Source organism: Pelodiscus sinensis, chromosome 6 (assembly GCF_049634645.1).
Source record: "Pelodiscus sinensis isolate JC-2024 chromosome 6, ASM4963464v1, whole genome shotgun sequence".
Classification (NCBI taxonomy): domain Eukaryota; kingdom Metazoa; phylum Chordata; order Testudines; family Trionychidae; genus Pelodiscus; species Pelodiscus sinensis.
Window position 1 is genome coordinate 43,099,089 of NC_134716.1, and position 18,038 is coordinate 43,117,126.

Sequence of the window (18,038 nt, forward strand, 5' to 3'; positions counted from 1 at the left end):
AATATTTAATCTATGTAATCTCAAAAGCAACAAAATTCCACAAAGCATGAAAATAAATTCCCCTCGGACAAAGAAGGAAAAGGGTAATGAAATCCCAGGACTAGTTCTCAAAGTGCAACAAAACAGCACTTAGTGCAATGGGGAGGAGTTTTATTCCACCTCTCCGGCCTGCTGATCCCTGAGGGCTACTCTGCATCCCACTGTGATTCCAACTCCTGCCTTTCATATGTTCTCAGCTCATACTAGAAAACCTCTCTGCTGGGAGGATGGAACGTAGGAGGGACTGGCATAGCTTTCCCTATGCTAGCTAAGGCCTCCTTTGCACTATGGCAGTGGTGGACAACCTGTGATTCTGACTCAATTTGAGAATCGCTGGCTTAGGCAATGACTTCTGCAGTGGGACCCTGTGGAAGCACCTTCAAGAAGGGGAGTATTTTAGCAGTTGTTTTAATTTAAGTGAACAAGATTTTAATTCTCTGTGATGAGTGTTTTTGTAAGGAGTTTTCAAACACGTGAATGATAAAACACAGAAACACTTACATGTGAAATAAACTCTTGAGCAATCTTGTGTCCACCAGAAGAAAAGAGCAAAAAACTAAGAAGAAGATGCCTGACAAGGTGTCTGGTGCAAGATTGCCTCTTATCTGTTTTAGTGTTAGCTGCAGCCTGCAGATCTGTGATGGAGAGGGTTGTACAGCTGAAGAGCATCATCAGACGATCATACACTGCTCGCGCTTCTACCTGTAGGGAACAATTTCAAAAGATAAAGGATCAGAGAAGAGTAAAAAAGTTGTGTTTATGGTATTTTTTAATGAGATTTGTTCACTAACAGGCATCTGAATCCTTTGAAGAAATCCCAAAAATATGTCAAGAGCTTGAGTTTAAGGGGCACGACAGAGAACAGAGAAGGAAGCGCACTGGTTCACACAAACATAAATGGGCAAAATGGAAAATGCTTTACTTTCTTTGGTCTTGCAAACTAAGCAGCCAAGGGCATTGAGCCAGATTTTGACCTTTTTTGTAATGAAAGGAAATGGAGAAAATCCCTCAGTAGAATGCAGTCATATTTTTACATTGTGGGAAAAAGAACAGAAGGCTCTTTGAAGGCTCACTTCAATATTGTAGCTACAAATCAATTAAACCCTCATGCAATCTGACCTCAACTGATAAAACTTTCCGATAAGAATGATGGGATTTGGCGTCTTCCTGCATTACTTACAACATGTTTATTTCCTTTGCCTCTTGAGCAGCCAATATAAATGTACCGTTAAAACAGAGAATGAAGATTTTGGTGTCTACATAAAAGAAGTTGTAAGTTCATCATAAGCAGTTATTACAAAACGTATTTCATTGTAATAATATTGTTCATTACATAAAAACCAGGAAACACAAGGACAAAAATGAAACATACCACCTAAGACAGTATGACATCAGCCCCTTCAGTGTTCTTGAATTTTAACTATTTGATTCCCCGCACTTACTGATTTTTTTTTCCACAATTAACGTTTCTATATATGCCAGTTTGAAAGTGTTTGCTTCACTGGAAAAGTAATTTCTCACTGAAATCTGTTACATCCCAGCTTACACTAGGGAAGCCACATGGCACTAATGAGATAACACTAAAAGTGTATGAGAAATATTATTATCCTTTTGAGACTGGATTTCACTTGTTGAGGTTGGAGCCACATGGCTGAGGGCAGCTGCTTGTGCGGCTAGGGCTAGAGCTGTGAGACCAGGTATGCCTGCTCTGGTGGCTCTGGCAGGGGCTGGAGCTGTGTGGCTAGGGGTGGCTATTCAGATGGCCAGGGCCAGAGCTGCCATATGGCTGGGGGTGAATGCTCGGGCAGCCCCAACCAGGACTGGAGCTGCATGGTGAGGGCGGCTATTCGAGCAGCCCTAAATAGGGCTGGAGCCGCCGCATAATGGGTAGCGGTGGCAGCACTGTCCACGTGGGCAGCCGCCTGCCAGCAGCCCTGGTCCCTTTAACCCCAGGAGCTGCTGGTCAGCCAGCTGGGAGTGCTGGGCAGCACTGCCTCAGCTCCGCCCTTCGCCCATGGGTCAAGGGAGCTGGGCAGTCCTGCTGCTTTCTCCCATAAATAGTTGCTAGCTGGCCAGGGGTTGGGCAGCACTTACCTCCACTTTCCCCTCCAGCAAGCAGCTTCCTGAAGCAGCCTAGTCCTTGGCTCACTCCCTGCAAGGAACCGCCGGAGGAATGGGCAGCCCTGCTCCAGCCTCCTCCCAGGGAGGAGTCACCACCTCCCCAACCTCTCAGCCCCCCCATCCTGAGCTCCCCTTTGTCCTGAATCCTGCAACCCTTGGTCTGAGCCTCCCTCTCTTTACCTCCTACCCTCCCGCCCGGATTCCTGTACCACAGGGTCATGCACCTTGTATATTATCCCTTGGTTTAGTATTTTTTCTTGTATAACAATTTGAGAGTGAGAGTGAGAAATTAATGGGTGCCACAGTGGCACACATCCAAATAAGTGCATATGATGTCAATGTGTGTACACAAGACAAAACTCACTCTGCTCAGGGATGGGAAATCTTAGAGGGAACACTGGTTATAAGGTGCAAAATGTAACCAATGTAACAAAGGAGGATTCCCTGGGTTTGGTAGAACACGTACCACACATATCTCCATCATCCACATGTAAGAACAGGGTGTGTGCTCAAAATGTGGTTATACTCCAAATGCCTGCTGCAGTAGTCCCTATACTCTTAGTTAGCAATGGGTAAATTAATGCAGTTCTTCAGCTGCTTTTCTTATTCAGGGCATCCAATCCATGCTGACTCCAGCCTAGGGAAGTGTAAAAATGGCAAAAGGTCCACCTTTGTTCTTCTCCCCTATGTTCCTATGCGGAGTGGACTAGAGAAACAGACCTTTAGTGTTTAAATCAAAACTACAATAAGTAGTCATGACACAGCATAAAAAAGGATATAATCAGATCACTACCTAGTGTCTATAATGACAAGTGCAACAAAAATCAGATTAGATGGATAATGTTAGATCAGCTGCACTATTATTATTAGTGTTTTCATTTTTAAAGCATGGCTATCCTATAGGATTCTACATAAGAGGAGCTCTGAAATCCTTCCACATATAGCAAATAACAGCAAATCAAGCTGATTTGACACATTCATATTTTTCAGAAGAAAAGCATTATGGCTCACAGTACACTTTAAAAATCCACTTTCTAAATGTTCATAGTCGAAAAAGTCACAAAAATTATGCCAAGGCTCTCTATTATAGAATTTTACAATTCCAGGAGGACTCTACAAAGCCCAGCCACCTTACCACATAAATACCTCAATTTTCAGGTGTTCAACTGGCTAAACAGCCTCAGCCCTGGCTACACCACCTACCAGCGTTTGAGTCCTCTGCTCTTTATCATTGTGTGGACTGTAGTAAAATGCTAGCAGCCATAGAAAAGCATCTGAGGACTTATCTTCAGATTTCAGCAATTGCTCTACAGCAATATCAATCCATTCTCCAAAATGAGCCAACAAAAACCAGCTCTCAAAGAGATCAGCATGCGATCTGCAAAACAAATTTCCATTTTAATGGCTATTCACGTCTTGTGAGATGCAAGAAGATTCCAAGCCGTGGTTCCCCATTGAGTGAAGATGTTATTAAGTATGGAATTGTTTAGTGCCCACCCATGGTCAGTGCTAAAGCAACTACAGGTTGGACCTCTGAATGAGGGAATATGCTCGATTGGGGAGGTCCTTGGCCACCAGCCTGCAAGGATACTGCCTCCCTCCCTACAGCTGGCTCTACTCCAGCCACACTGCCACTGGGCTCCAGCCCTGCTGCTACAGGCCTTGGGCTCGGTACTCTGCCACCAGCTGGCTGGGGCTCTCTGGGGACAGAGCTCCCCAGCTGCTGCCGCCTCACTTCTGCCCTGCCCAGCCGAGGCTTCATGGGGACAGGGTTCCATGGCTGCCCTGCTGCTGCCGTGCCTAGCTGGGACTTCCCAGAGATGGGGCTCACCGGCTGCTGACAGCCTCGCTGCTACCACGCCCCGCCAGGGCTCCCCCAGGATGGACCATGGATGTTGCTGGACCAGAGAATCCCAGATTTAAGAGGTTTAACCTGTACTGAAGTTGCCCACCCATCAACTATGAACAGCTCAGAGGTATACTATGACCCTTTCTTGAGGAGCTAGGACTTTAAGTCACTGTGTTACTCTCTACCTTCATGAAAGGAAGTCTCTTGTGGTAGGAGGGTGACAGCTCCTTGACACTACCAACCCTTCAGCACTCTCCTCTGGGCTCTGCCTGCCACTACTTTGCCATTCAGGTAACACTATGTGTGTCTCAGAACTCCTCAGAAGCATCCCCCTGTAGCCTCCAGCCTCTGCCCCTGGACACGCACACAGTAATTAACAGGTTCACTGCACTCAAGGCAATAAGTACATATGCCCTAACTTGTTTGAGTCAACTGAATTTCAGCTCCAATATAGCAACACAGCACTGTAATCTACTATATGTTTTAAAGAGTTTGTGTGTGCGCGTGCGTGCGCGTCTGTTCAACAATGCCTCCTAAACCAGGGGTAGAGAACCACAGCCCAGGCAGCTCTCATTGGCTATTTTCCAGTGAAGACCCTCTCTTCCCCTAAAGGGCAGCACCACTCAGGGTATGTCTAGACTACAGAGTTTTATTGACAAAAAGGCCATTTTTCAGACAAAACCTGAGTTACAGCCACACTGAAAGCGCATTCTTTCGACAGCAAATCGAAAGAACAGAGGGGATTTTGCGCAATTGGTATTCCTCATTCTACGAGGAAGAAGTCTTTTTGCGAAAGAGCTCTTTCACAAAAAGGTGCGTGGGGATGGGGAAGAGGGAGTTTTTTCAGAAGAAGAGGGAAGAGGAAAAAGCACAGGTGCCCTGATGGCCATTCCGTCCATAGCAATCACTGCTTATATGCGAGATAGCATCCAGGCAGTCTGAACGCTATCTGTCTAAAAGGCATGTTGCTTTTTTGATGCGCTTTTCCCGTGTGGACGCTCTCTTGCGCAAAAGGTTTTTTCGGAAGATCTCTTCAGGAAAAAAAAAAACTTCTTGTGCAAGAAGCCTGAAGTCTAGATGTAGCCTTAGAGATCCACATGCTGGATCCAGCAGCCAACCACTTTGAGCATGTGGCAGTGTAACAGGCAGGGAGCCTGCCCTGAGGTACCTTCTGGGCATGGGACACTGGCAGCCCAGAGAATTGTGGCTGACCAGGTTTTTTGGTGGGCTAGATTCGGCTTGCAGCCCATAATTTCCCTGATCTGACCTAGGTAGACATGTAAATCAACTTTCCTTATTCTATGAGAAACTGTAATAAAAATTCTGAAATACATTTTCCAATACATACATGCAGCTCTCTGCCCAAATTCTTAAATATGATCCATATCTATATCTTACAACGCTTATGTGTCACAAGCTTTCATTTGACATGTTACAAGATACTATTTATGGAAAAAAATCATGAAAATGGTATATTAGGTGTAGTAATTTTTTCAGGCCTAATAGCAGTTGCTGTTACAGAACAGTGAATCCTTTGCCGGTTGATACTGAGAGGTTCTTAGAATCATAGTGGTGTTGGAGTGGCACAAGTTCCATAAGTTAACTGCCTCTGTTCACAGAAAGGATAGATTTAGCTCCTCCCTATTTGCTAATATTTTGGTATAACATAGTTATGATTTTGGACATTATTAGATATGTGAGAATCATGAGTGATAAGAATATCTTGCAGGCTTCCCAGACAACTCTCAGCTCCATGTATTTGCATTCTGGAATCTCAAAGTTGTGCTGTGTGGTCGTCCATGTGGGCTCCCCAGTCCAGTAGAGAGGCATTCCTAACTAGCTTTTCCTCAGGTATGGGAGGTAAAAGGGGAACTGCCATGCATATGTGTTTAAGATGTCATCAGGTCACTAAATAAAATTAATAAGCAACAGATTTAAAACAAAAAAAGTATTTTTCATATACTGTGCAGTGAACCTGTGGAATTCCTTGCTAGAGGATGTTGTAACGGCCAACACTATAACAGGGTTCAAAAAAGAACTAGAGTATGGGTTCCCAAACTGGGGAGCGTGCCCCCTGCGGAGGCATGAAGAAATTCCAGGGGGGAAGCAAGGCGACCCAGCACACCCTGTCCCCTCCCGGTCAATCCTCTCCCCAAGTTTTGCTGTTATTTTTGTTTTTCGTCCCTGGTCAGTTCCTTTCTTTTTTCCCCTCAAGTTTTGCTGCTTTTTTGGGGGGGAGGGGGGAGGTTCTCAAAAATCGAAAAGGAGGCGTGATGCCAAAAAGTTTGGGAACCACTGAACTAGAGAGGTTCATGAAAGGTTCATAGTTTAGCAGGCCTCCTTATATCCTAGGTCAGGGGTGGACAAGAGAGCCTCCATGGGCTGAATCTGGCCTGCCAAGTGGGTTGATCCAGCCAGCAGATGACCTGCCGCTTCCCTACCCTCCGGCCAATCAGGGCCTAGGGATTGGGGAGCGCACAAATTCTCCTCTCCCATTAGGGGTGTGCTGGTGGTTCACTCTAAGCACTGCATGCCCCTTGCAAGGCAGGGGCAGGAAGCAAGAGACTTTGTGCACTCCCTCTGCTCCCAGGCTCTGATTGAAGTGGTTCCCCTTTCTAAAATTACTGCCCATCCCTGTCCTAGACCTGTTTTCTTATCCTTAAATAGAGCTTGTATTTGGAAACTAATGAGAAAATGGCAACTTAAAGATAATGAAATGTTAATCAACCAAGATTATGAACCGTATGACTTTTCACATAGCAAAAGAAGAAAAGGAAGAAATGAAGAATACTGTAAATATTTTTATTTACCTAATGCTTTTATCTTCTACTACTGCTTTAAGCATGTCAGTAATGTATTTCAGGTGCTGAGACCAGAGCACAGCTGGCAAATCTGGAAAACAATAAGAAAAGTTGTACCTAACAAAACAGGGTTAAACTGAACAACATTTGGGTACCGTGTCAAGTTAGAACTTGTTAGACATATGATTCAGTATTCAGTAGTAGCTTCTCATTTTTAAACTTTCCCATAATTTGTAATCATATCTATAATAAATTATGTTCTTAGGGCAAAAATTCATTTGCAAAATGCAAGACTAAAATTCAGGCAATTTATCAAATTAGGCATAAGTATATACATACACGTATATAGTTTCTCAAATACTAATCTAGTATCTCTCTGTTATCCCTGTCAAGTTCTCCTGTTCTGCATAGAAATTGTATCACATGAAACATTAGTTTTCTGATATGAATAAATGGAGACCATTTGACATAACTGAAAGCAGATTTTCAGATTTCAGAGAGGAGAAAAGCAACATAATGCTAAGACTTTTTTGTATTTCACTATGGGAGTTTTCACAATGATAATCATTGGGCTTACAAGAATACCTTTCCAGTCCTTGATAACTGTGTTTTAATTCCTAACACAGGTTTTATAAAATTGAAAATGATTTTTCTTTCTTCTATTACTCTTATTTGATTCTGGTTTTAATTTTGTTTAAATCTATGCTATTGTATATAGGACTTATCCAAAAACCTATATTAAAAGAGCAATACAAAAAAGTTGCAAAGTCAACTCAAAGCTTAGGAAATGCCAAAATTAATGTTGCCCATGCAACCTGACTTCAGAGCTCTTGTGCGTTATTTTTGAGGTTATTTATTGTGAAGAAAAATAATTGAAACTGTAAGCTTCCATTAACGCTACAAACAATTCAAGACAGAACTTACCGAAAGGATGTTTGAGTAAGGCTACTACAAGAGGCTGATGATGATGAGGAAAGTAGGCCTTCAGAGGAAATTTATGCTAAAACAAAAAGTCAATATTTTAAGAGCTTTGTGGTCGGCTTCCGAGAACATAAAATGTAAAGATATTATAATGTGAAAACCACATACAACAACAGTGCTGTTGGGGGCATAAAGGAATATTGAATTAGTTTTAGACCTAACATTTACATTTTGTATGAAGAATGGGGGGAGAAAAAGACAGGTTAGGTGGCTTACAAAACCTAGTTATTTACATTAATAGAATTATTTTGCCTCAGTGAAAACAAGCTTTTCGGGATATTCCCAAGCAATTTGTTATGATGTTTTAGAACCAGAAAGTGTAACTGACTAAAGTAATTTTATTCTGATACATAATTCAAAAAGTAAACGAACATTTTGTTATTTATGAAAACTATTTTAGTTTATAAGCACCCGCTGGGTAACCTTAATGCAGTGAGTTATCCACTAACTAACTACCTTAACTCTGTCCTGAAGAGACCACATTCTCTACGTAAGAGCTTCCCAACCTTTTTGATATCGGGAACCAGCAAGCCCATTCACAGACTGCTGGTGGACCAGCATTTTATGTGCATATTTACATATTCATTATGCAAACGATAAATATGCAAATATGCACATAAAACTTTGCCAGTCCGCCAAAAACCCAGTCCCGCAACCCCCAGTGCCAACCCTATCTTCTAGAACCCCCAACCACTCCACTATCCCCCAAAGCCAGCCACTGGTCCCAGAGTCGCCTGCACCCAACCTCTGCCTGCACCCAGCCTCCCACTCTCAGAGCCCCCCCCGTGCCAGCCCTCCATCCAGAACACGTCTGTGCCAGCCCCCCGCACCTTAGAGGACCCTCTAGCGCCAGCCCTGCCTCCATAGTCCCGCCCCCCACTACTAGCTCAACCTCCAGAGCCCCCCCAGCACTAGCCTCACCCCTGCAGCCTCTAGTGCCTGCCACGCCCCCCTCACCTAGCCCTGCACTGCTGTCAACATCGTGACTGCTCTGGGGGCCTAATCTGGGGTACACCACCCAGTGCCTCCCCTCCCACCACAGCTGTTGGGAGAGACATATCCTTCCCCACCTATCAGCCAACCAGCACCAGGCCAGGGGCGGGGTCTCCTCTGGCCATGTAAGAGCGTTTCTCTGCATGGCAGGAGGGCCGCGCAGCACGGGGTCTCCTCCTAGCTGCGGAAGAGTGCTGCTTGGCTGAGAGGCAGGGTAGGGCACGCCCCTCTCAAAAGCCACAACGAGAGCGGTGTCCCCAGAGCCACCCAGCCTGGCAACAAGAGGTCATGGCCCAGCAGTTGGGAATCACTGCTCTAGGTGAAAGTACTGTTCAGTCTCCACAAAAGTTCTTGAACAGGCTGCAAATTATGCCGAATTAGGTGACAGATAAGCAATGCCAAACTCCTATCCAATGAGAACTGTGCTTAGATTATAAAGCTCATTTCATGTGTATTTTGTGTTTTCTTTGTCCCCCAAAATTTCAAGGAATCTGAAAGTACAAAGAAAAGTATGAGAATCAATATATCATTGGTATGATAAGACTGGCAAAACTCCAAAGGTTTGTATTTGTCAAATGGAGTTATAGGATTCTTAATTAAGATACTAAAGCATACATGCAATTAATATGCAACTCAAAAACCCCAAGAAAAAGCTGCAATGGGCATGTTTAGAAGACAAAATACTACCCACATTTTGAATTAACTTGCCCTACAAATATGATTTCATTTTTTTACAATCAAAGCTGGTTTTCAGCATAGAAAGAGTTTAAGCAAAATAAAGATGTTTGAACCTTTCTAAAGACTGACTACAAGAAAATCAGTTTGTTATAGGCAATTACTACATCACACTTTATACAAAGCATCAAGGTAACTAAAAAAGGCAACATCTAACAACTGACATAGAAGTACAATAGTAAGTCAAAGTTTAGTTTTTAAACAAAGATATTTGATCAACTAATGATTAAAAAGAAATGCCAGACATGTTTAATGAGCACTCTCAGGCAAAAAATGTTAACTTGATACTATTGTTAAAACACTTATTCACTGGAGGGAGCTGAGGAGAGAACAAAAGAAAAGTCTAGCTTCCTCCAAAAACATAAGTTCAAAGTTTAAATTAAAAGACAGTTGCCATAACTGGTGTTCTTTGAGATGTGCAGCTCATATCCATTCAACACAGGTGTGCTCACCACATGCACCAGTGTTGGAAGATTTTCCTTCAGCAGTATCCAAAGGGGACTGGGTTCATCACCCTCTGGAGCAGAACGCAGACATTCCACACTGTAGAAGGTGCTCCTCCCACCCCAGATCCCTGCTTCCTCAGTTCCTCCTTGCCAGAAACTCTGACAGAGGGGAAGAAGGGTGCAGAGTTCAATGGACATGAGCAACACATCTCAAAGAACACCAGTTATGGAAACAGCTAACTGTCTTTTCTTCTTCGAGTGCTTGCTCATGTCCATTCAACATAGCTGCATCAATTATAGTCTACTAATCTAGCATGACTCACTTCTTAAAGGTAGATTTACTTATAGAAAAAAGAACGGTTACTTTCCTTTGGTAACTGTTGTTCTTTGAGATGTGTTGCTCATGTTCACTCTAATATGTGTACGTGTGCATGCACCACATGCAGAATCATTGGATTTTTCCCTAGTGATACCCATCTGGTCAGCTGTGGTGGCCCCAGAGGTAATGCCTTGCAGTGTCACAATATATATCCCTGCCAACCCGACTCCTGCTTCAGTTCTTGCCAGTACCATCCAACAGAGGAGAGGAAGGTGGGTCTGGAATGGACATGAACATCACATCTCAAAGAACAAGAGTTACAAAAGGTAAGCAACTGTTCTTTCTTCTTCGAGTGATTGCTCATGAGTATTCCAATATGTGACTTACCTGCAGTTTGTATGGAGGAGGGATCAGACCATCTTGAGACCCAGCATCCAGTACCTCCAAGGGGCTCTCCTGACTGACCAGCAGGAGAGCAAGAATGTCAGATGCTCGGTAAACGAGGGGCAAATAGCAGTCTCCCTCTATGCCAGGGTTTGATTGATGCTGGAGGTGGCAGTAATGGCATGGTAAAAATGTCCTGTGCTGCTTGGTAAATCTTCAGGCTGGAAGGGACTTGAATGTCCAGGGTGAGCTGCAGGCAGGGCAGCTGTGGTCAGCCTGCGCTGGAGTTTTTTCCTGCAGTCTCCCTCACAATCAGCCTTCTTGGCCTTGTCCTTCTGAGGAATGAGGGCTCACCCTTGCCTGACTTCTTCATCCTCCTACATGGAGCCAGGGACACAGATGTGCCTCAGTGCCATCAGCACAGCACCTATCAAAGCACTGGTGCTTGGCACCGAGTCTGAGTGCTGGTCCTGGGGAGCGAGGTTGGACTTCATAAAAGCATTTAAGCATATACCACTGTCCTTTATTGTCCTGGGAGGAAAAGACCTGCAGATCTGATACTTGTCTGGGAGAAATGCAAATCTCAGACAATGGAGGCAGTCACTGACTGGCATAGGCCTGCAGCACTCAGCACAAGCTTTAAAGCCAGGGGAGCAGGGCATGCCCTGTCTCCTGGCTAAGTCTCTAGAGGGAACTAACAAACTGCTAATCTTTAACTCTTTACACGTATCTAAACTAGAGGGAAACTATGTAAACTGAATTAAGAAGTTAACTAAAACTACAGCTAAGGCTGGAGCACATTGTTCCAAGCACTGTCACTGGCGGCAAGAAGGAACTGAAGAGGGAGAAGCCTGGGGCACTCTAGATAGCATAGCAAGTGTACACCAGGAGGCGCTGGACTTGGTTCCCTAAAGATACTACTGAGGGAAAATCTTCCAGTAATGGTGCATGTGGCAAACACACACACTTATGTTGAATGGACATGAGCAAGCACTAGAAGTAGTACTGAAGTCATTCAGACAACCCAGATCTAATCTGAACATTGTTAGAAGCTTTGAAACAGCATTATTTAAGCATAACACATGGGTTCATCTCCCCAGTAACCTCAGGGACAAGGGATGCCTAACAAAAGAAAGTTATTCACCCTGTGCAAGAACCACTGTTCTTCAAGGTCTGAGTCCCCGTGGGTGGTCCACTGTTGGTGATGAGTCATCCCAGAGCCACAGTTAGGAGCTTTTTCTTAGCAGTTGTCAATTGGGCTGCACATGTACAGAAGGCGTCTCATGCCATTGGCTGTTTGGTGCCTCGTGCACGCAGCCCGACCCCCTCCCCCTCCGTCCATTGTTTACGCCCAAGTAGCCAAGACTCTGAGAGGTGTGGGGTGGGGTAGGGAAGGGAAGGGAGAGTCGTGGAGCACCCACAGGGGGACACACCTCAAAGAACAGTAGTTACTGCACAGGGTAACTTCCTTTTCTTCTTTGGGTGATGTCCCTGTGGGTGCTCCACTGTTGCTGACTACAAAGCAGTATTCAATCTGGATGGTGGGACTCGTAGTTACTGCTTGGCGGCAGAAGATAATGCAACTGTAGCCATTGCTCTATCACTGTCAGTTGAGGCATGATAGCATAATGCCTGGCAAAGATATGGTTAGATGACCAAGTGGCTGCCCGATAGATGTCATCAAGGTGCACATTGTTTAGAAATGACATAGATGTTGCAGTAGCATGGGTGGAGTATGTTCTTGGTGGAACTGTGAACGGCTTATTGGAAAGAGAAAGGCATTTATAGGATACAGGAAGATATCAGCTTGGAAATATACTGGGCTGAGATAGGTGTGCCCTTCAAGCGATCTGTAAAGGACACAAAGAGGCGTGGAGACTTGCAGAACGACTGTGTCCTGTCTATATAAAAAGTTAGAGTCCATCGAATGTCCAGGATATGGAGCATGGCATCCCTAGGGGATGCATGAGGTTTCAGGAAAAACATGGGTAAACTATGGGCTCATTGATATGATTTTGGGTAGAAATGTTGGATGCAGTCGTAAAGTTACTTTGCCTTTGGTAAAGATCGTATAAGGCGGACCAACTATCAAGGCCTGTGTCTCACTAACTCTCTTTGATGAGGTAATGGCCTCTAAAAACAGCACCTTCATCATAAGGAACTGGAGCAGGCAGGTGGCCATGGGCTCAAAAAGGGGTTTCATAAGGCAATCTAAAACCCAGTTTAAGTCCCATGAGGGTGCTGGGGTCCTGTGAGGAAGGTAGAGGTTCTGAAGGCCCTTGAGGAATCTCCTGGTGATGGGATGTCCAATGACAGATGATCTGTTGACCTGATTGTGGAAGGCTGTAATTGCTGCCAAATGCACCTTGACAGAGGAGATAGATAGGCTCCTGCTCTTTAGATGGTATATGTAGTTGAGGACAGAATGAAGCAGAGCTTTGTGAGGAACAACGTGCATCTGTTGGCACCAGAAGGAAAACTGTTTCCATTTCTGCAGGTAAGTGGTTCTGGTGGATGGTCTCCCTGCTATGAAGGAGAATGGTTCTTATTTTCTCAGAGCAGAGGGATTCAGCTCTGTGGAACCAGACAGGAGCCAAGAGTGGAGGTGAAGAGTATGGGGTTGAGGGTGAAGTAATTTGTCCCAGTTCTGAGGAGAGGACATCATGTCGGTATGGAAGTGGGTAAGGTGCTTCAATAGACATGTGTTGGAGGTACGTGAACCAGGTCTGTCTGGACCATGATGGAGCTATTGGAATGACTCGAGCCCTGTCTGATTGGATCTTGTTCATGATCCTGGGAAAGGAGGCAATAATCTATGACATGGTGTTAGCAAGTGAAGGACTTTCACCATAACACATGTGGAGAGCTGGCACAATAGATTTAACTCCTAGCAAGTTGAAGAGTGTGGAATTTCCACTTATCTCCAATCACCACCCCACCTCTGTGGAGCTGCGTAATGTGCTGCTATCATGCACCCAGGGTAAAATAAAATTTCTGCAGGAGGCATTTAGTCATATTAAATAAAACAGCTGCAATTTCATCCCTACTTCATACTACACGAAACTAGAAGACAGATTTAATTATAATGCTAACCAGAGGTAAGTATATCCTGGATTCCAAGACTCATCCCTTTATTAACTATTATATCCCCCAAAAATGGGGAAGTCAAAAAGAATACAAATTCTCTGCAGTTTCTTTAGAGGTAAAATATATTCAATACAGGTTGAACCTCTCTAGTTTGGTACCCTCGGGACCTGACTAGTGCCGAACCAGAGAATTTGATGATCCACAGGAGGTCAGTATTGTCTAGGAGCATTACCAATATTTCCACTGCTTACTGGGCTCTTAGAAGACATGTAGGGGTAAATTAGCACTAAACAGCAGAGAACACTAAAAGCCAGGACTGGTGGCTATAAACAAACTTTATGGGACTTTGGGAAACTTGGCTACACCCATTATAAATGAACATCCAGCTAACTAAAAATCACACTAGACCCACGGATGTTGCCGGACCAGAGTGCCCGCCTAGAGAGGTTCAACCTGTAGTAAAATAGCTTCTCAACCCAGTGATTTTGCCATGTCAAAAACTGACTGGAAAACTTAATGAAATTATTAAAGTGAGAAATTTTTGTATGGGCTAGGAACCTAAACAAACTTGTGGCCTATAAATATAGCTAGAATTTTCAATTTTAAACTCTATGGGGCTGACTCACATTTCAGTTAAGCTTGTGAAAAGCACAAGTACTCAGTTGGCTACAGTGGAATTAAACATGATGTAAAACTAGCATGGGCAGAGATTACGGTCCTGAATGGGGAAGTTTTAAACCTCATCTGAACTCGTGGATGGTCAATATTGTCAACTTTGTATCGCTCTATGTATTTTTTTTCTTATTACATTCAACAGTGTTCAGTAGGCTCCCAGCTGATGCAAAAGAAATGCTTGTCTACAGACCTCCTCATCCTTTCAATCAAAGATTGAGGATCATGATATAATTTATCATGCAGGCAAATGCTGCAGGGCCAAGATTAACAGATACAGTGCTTAATTTGTGTCAGGACTAATAAGCCCCAGCACCTCTACACTTGGCAGTTTATAGCTCTGGCACCTCTGAGCTTGCTGTATCAGTTTATGCATGTAAAAAAAAAAAAAATCGCTTGAGCCCTAGCACCTAATTCCTTCAGTCCATAGCACCTCTTTCATTATAAATTAAATACTGAATACGTGGGGATGATAACATACATTGGCAAAATGTTTCAGGATACTACCAAATAAATTACTCCTGTGTTGCAAAAGGTGAATTGCACATCTTATGTCTGATTCCAGTTTAAGTGCCTGAAATATGTCCTGGCATCCATCTATAGCAAGACTGTGAAACTATATTTCAGCTCATTTTATTCCATCAAGAGTCTCAAATCAAAAATGGTTCTTTTCATGATAATTGTATTATCCTCTCATTAAACAGTTATTAAAAAAATAGATCTTGACTAACCTGCTTGTTATCCTTCTGGAGAGCTTGAACAAAACACTGTGTAAACACCTGTATCATGGTCATTACTTCAGGAGTTCCACTGGTTTCAAGCAGTGCATTCCTGAGCATTGAAAAAATAAAATATGACAGGTCAGATTATTAGTCTGTCAATCACACAGCTGTTAACTGAAAGCGGAAAAGTGAGCGAGCAAGCATTCTTTTTGTTTTGTAGCCTTAAGCTGTGTCTGAACTCAATAGGCTATAATGCCAGGATAAAAACTGAAGAAACTAACTTTACTTTGACATTTTTTAAAGACAACACACAAAATCTTTGTGATAAGCACAACATTGTTCTTTGACAATATTTCACACGTTGAGCTTAAGTTCTAAAGGATGAAGATCCAGACTGCTACTTTTTTTCCAGCTGCAGTGCATGCATTTAGAGATCTAAATATCAGTATTGGGCAGCAGCCGTGTACTTAGACATTTACATGATAGAGTTTGCATCTGCAATAAATTGTTAGGGCAGGAAAAAAGGAGCAAAACTCAATGGTAAAATGGCATTAAAAATGGCTAAGACTCCAATTCTGCAAAGCACTTAAGCACAATCTTAACTTCAAGTTTTAATGGAACTACTCACATGCTTAAAATTAAGCACATGCTGAAGTCCTTAGCTGGATCAGAGTCTATAAGCAGTTCCAGGGCTTGGCAACAAGGGAGCACTCATAAAAGGTAAGGGGAATAAGCTAATTCTGTGACATCAAAGCACATAAATTAAAGCATATTAACTCCCCATCTGGATTCTGTTCATGAACAAGTGGCCTGCATTTGCAGTAACTTCACAGAATCATAGAACACTAGAACTGGAAGGGACCTCAAGAGGTCATCAACCCCAGTCCCATGCCCTCATGGTCTACCATCTAGATCATCCCTGACAGATGTCTATCTAACCTGCTCTTAAATATCTCCAGAGATGGAGATTCCACATCCTCCCTAGTCAACTTATTCCAGTGTTTATCCATCCTGACAGTTAGGAAGTCTTTTCCTGATGTCCAACCTATACCTTCCTCGCTGTAGTTTAGGCCCATTGCTTCTTGTCCTATCCTCAGAGGCCAAGGAGAACAATTTGTCTCCTTTCTCCTTGTGACACTCTTTCATGTGCCCCCTCAGCCTTCTCCTTTCCAAACTAAACAAGCCCAGTTCTTTCAGTCTTCCTTCACAGGTCATGTTCTCTAGACCTTTAATCATTCTTGTTGCTCTTCTCTAGACCTTTTCCAATTTCTCCACATCTTTCTTGAAATGTGATGCACAGAACTGGACACAATACTCCAAATGAGGCCTAATCAGCGCAGAGTAGAGCGGAAGAATGACTTCTCGTATCTTGCTCACAACACTCCTATTAATGCATCCCAGAATCATGTTTGCTTTTTTTGCAACAGTGTCACACTACTGATTCATATTTAGTTTGTGGTCCACTATGACCCCTAACTCTGTTTCTGCAGTATTCCTTCCTGGACAATCACTTCCCATTCTGTATGTGTGAAACTGATTGTTCCTTCCTAAGAGGAGCATTTTGCATTTGTCCTTATTAAACTTCATCCTATTTACGGCAGAGCATTTCTCTAGTTTGTCCAGATCATTTTGAATCATAACCTTATCCTCCAACGCAGTTGCAACCTCTCCCCCCCTCCCCCCCGCAGCTTGGTATCATGTGCAAACTTAATAATTGTACTCTCTATGCCATCATCTAAATCGTTGTTGGTTGTCATATTGTCTTTATCAACTCCATCATCTGCATACTTAATGTTGGGAGCCAAGTGTGCACACATTCCTCACAGCCCTGAGTTAGAGGAGATTAATATGTAGAAAGGCTTCGTGGGGCCATCACTTGCCCTGAGTGGTGTACTGTTGCAGGTACACACACCAGCCCAGTAGGGAGGCATCGATAGTAATTTGCACCATTGGTTTGGGCTTGTAGAGAGGAACAACTGCCAAAAGGTTGTCGGAAAATGTCCACCATTTGAAGGAGTCCAATATCCTCATTGGCATGGTACACTAGTTTGTGAAGCGAGTGGCGGAATGGCATGTAGACTGAAGCCAGTCAATGTTGGAGGGAGTGGAAGTGGAGATGCGTGAACTGCAAAACGTAAGTGGTGGCAGCGATGTGAACCATCCACTGGAGGCAGATACATAAGGTGGTAGAGGGGCTTGCAAATAATGTGGTTATCAGATCCTGTAGCATCACAAACCATTGTTGTGGTAGATAAGCTCAGACAGATAAAGAATCAAGGTGAGCCCCAGTGAGCTCTGTGTCCTGAACGGGATCCATAGTTGACTTCTGCTTGTTTATCAGGAGCCCTAGATGGTGAAAGAGAAGCTTGGTCTTCCAGACTGTGTCAGCTGCCTCTGCATGCAATCAACTGTTTATAAGGCAATCCTCTAAATAAGGAAATATCACTAACCCTTGTCACCGAAGGTAAGCTGTCACTACTGTGAGGATCTTCAAAAAAACCAAGGGGTAGAGGATAAATCAAAGGGGGGGACTCTATACTGAAAGTGGTCCTCACCTACGGTGAATCGTAGATACTATCTGTGGGCAGGGTATATGGTGACAAGAAACTATGCATCCTGTATTATCGAGGACTAAGAACCAGTCCCTTTCATCCAGTGCTAGGATAACTGATGTCAGTGTGACCATCTTGAATCACTGTTTGTGTGGAATTTCTTTAATTTGCAGAGACATAATATCTGTCTCCAGTCACCTGTGCATTTCTGGGTCAGGAAGTAATTGGAATAAAAACCCCTTCCTCACTAGGCGTCAGGAACCATCTCTATCGCTCATAGGTGAAGAAGGCGGTTTATTTCTGGTCTTAGAGGAGTCTTGTGGGAGAGGTCCCTGAA

At 43.6% G+C, this 18,038-nt stretch overlaps 2 protein-coding genes across 15 annotated transcripts in view; one reads left to right on the forward strand and one right to left on the reverse strand.

Moving 5' to 3' along the window:
* AOPEP (aminopeptidase O (putative)) overlaps positions 1 to 18,038 on the forward strand; it is a 408,083-nt gene that overhangs the window by 377,281 nt on the left and 12,764 nt on the right. Inside the window, exon 18 of one of the 2 annotated variants that reach the window (XM_075931804.1) lies at positions 10,433 to 10,607. The exons of the other annotated variant lie outside the window; for it this stretch is intronic. The gene's annotated coding sequence lies outside the window, so the exon portion shown is untranslated. Of the gene's footprint in view, positions 1 to 10,432; positions 10,608 to 18,038 lie in introns of those variants that run through there. 2 annotated transcript variants of the gene reach the window in all.
* FANCC (FA complementation group C) overlaps positions 1 to 18,038 on the reverse strand; it is a 170,917-nt gene that overhangs the window by 48,455 nt on the left and 104,424 nt on the right. For all 13 annotated transcript variants that reach the window (XM_075931816.1, XM_075931818.1, XM_075931810.1 and 10 more), the window contains 5 exons: positions 15,159 to 15,258; positions 7,735 to 7,810; positions 6,820 to 6,901; positions 3,360 to 3,538; positions 541 to 737 (listed from right to left, as the gene is read on the reverse strand). In XM_075931816.1, the coding sequence (XP_075787931.1) occupies positions 541 to 737; positions 3,360 to 3,538; positions 6,820 to 6,901; positions 7,735 to 7,810; positions 15,159 to 15,258 (634 nt within the window). The remainder of the gene's footprint in view (positions 1 to 540; positions 738 to 3,359; positions 3,539 to 6,819; positions 6,902 to 7,734; positions 7,811 to 15,158; positions 15,259 to 18,038) is intronic.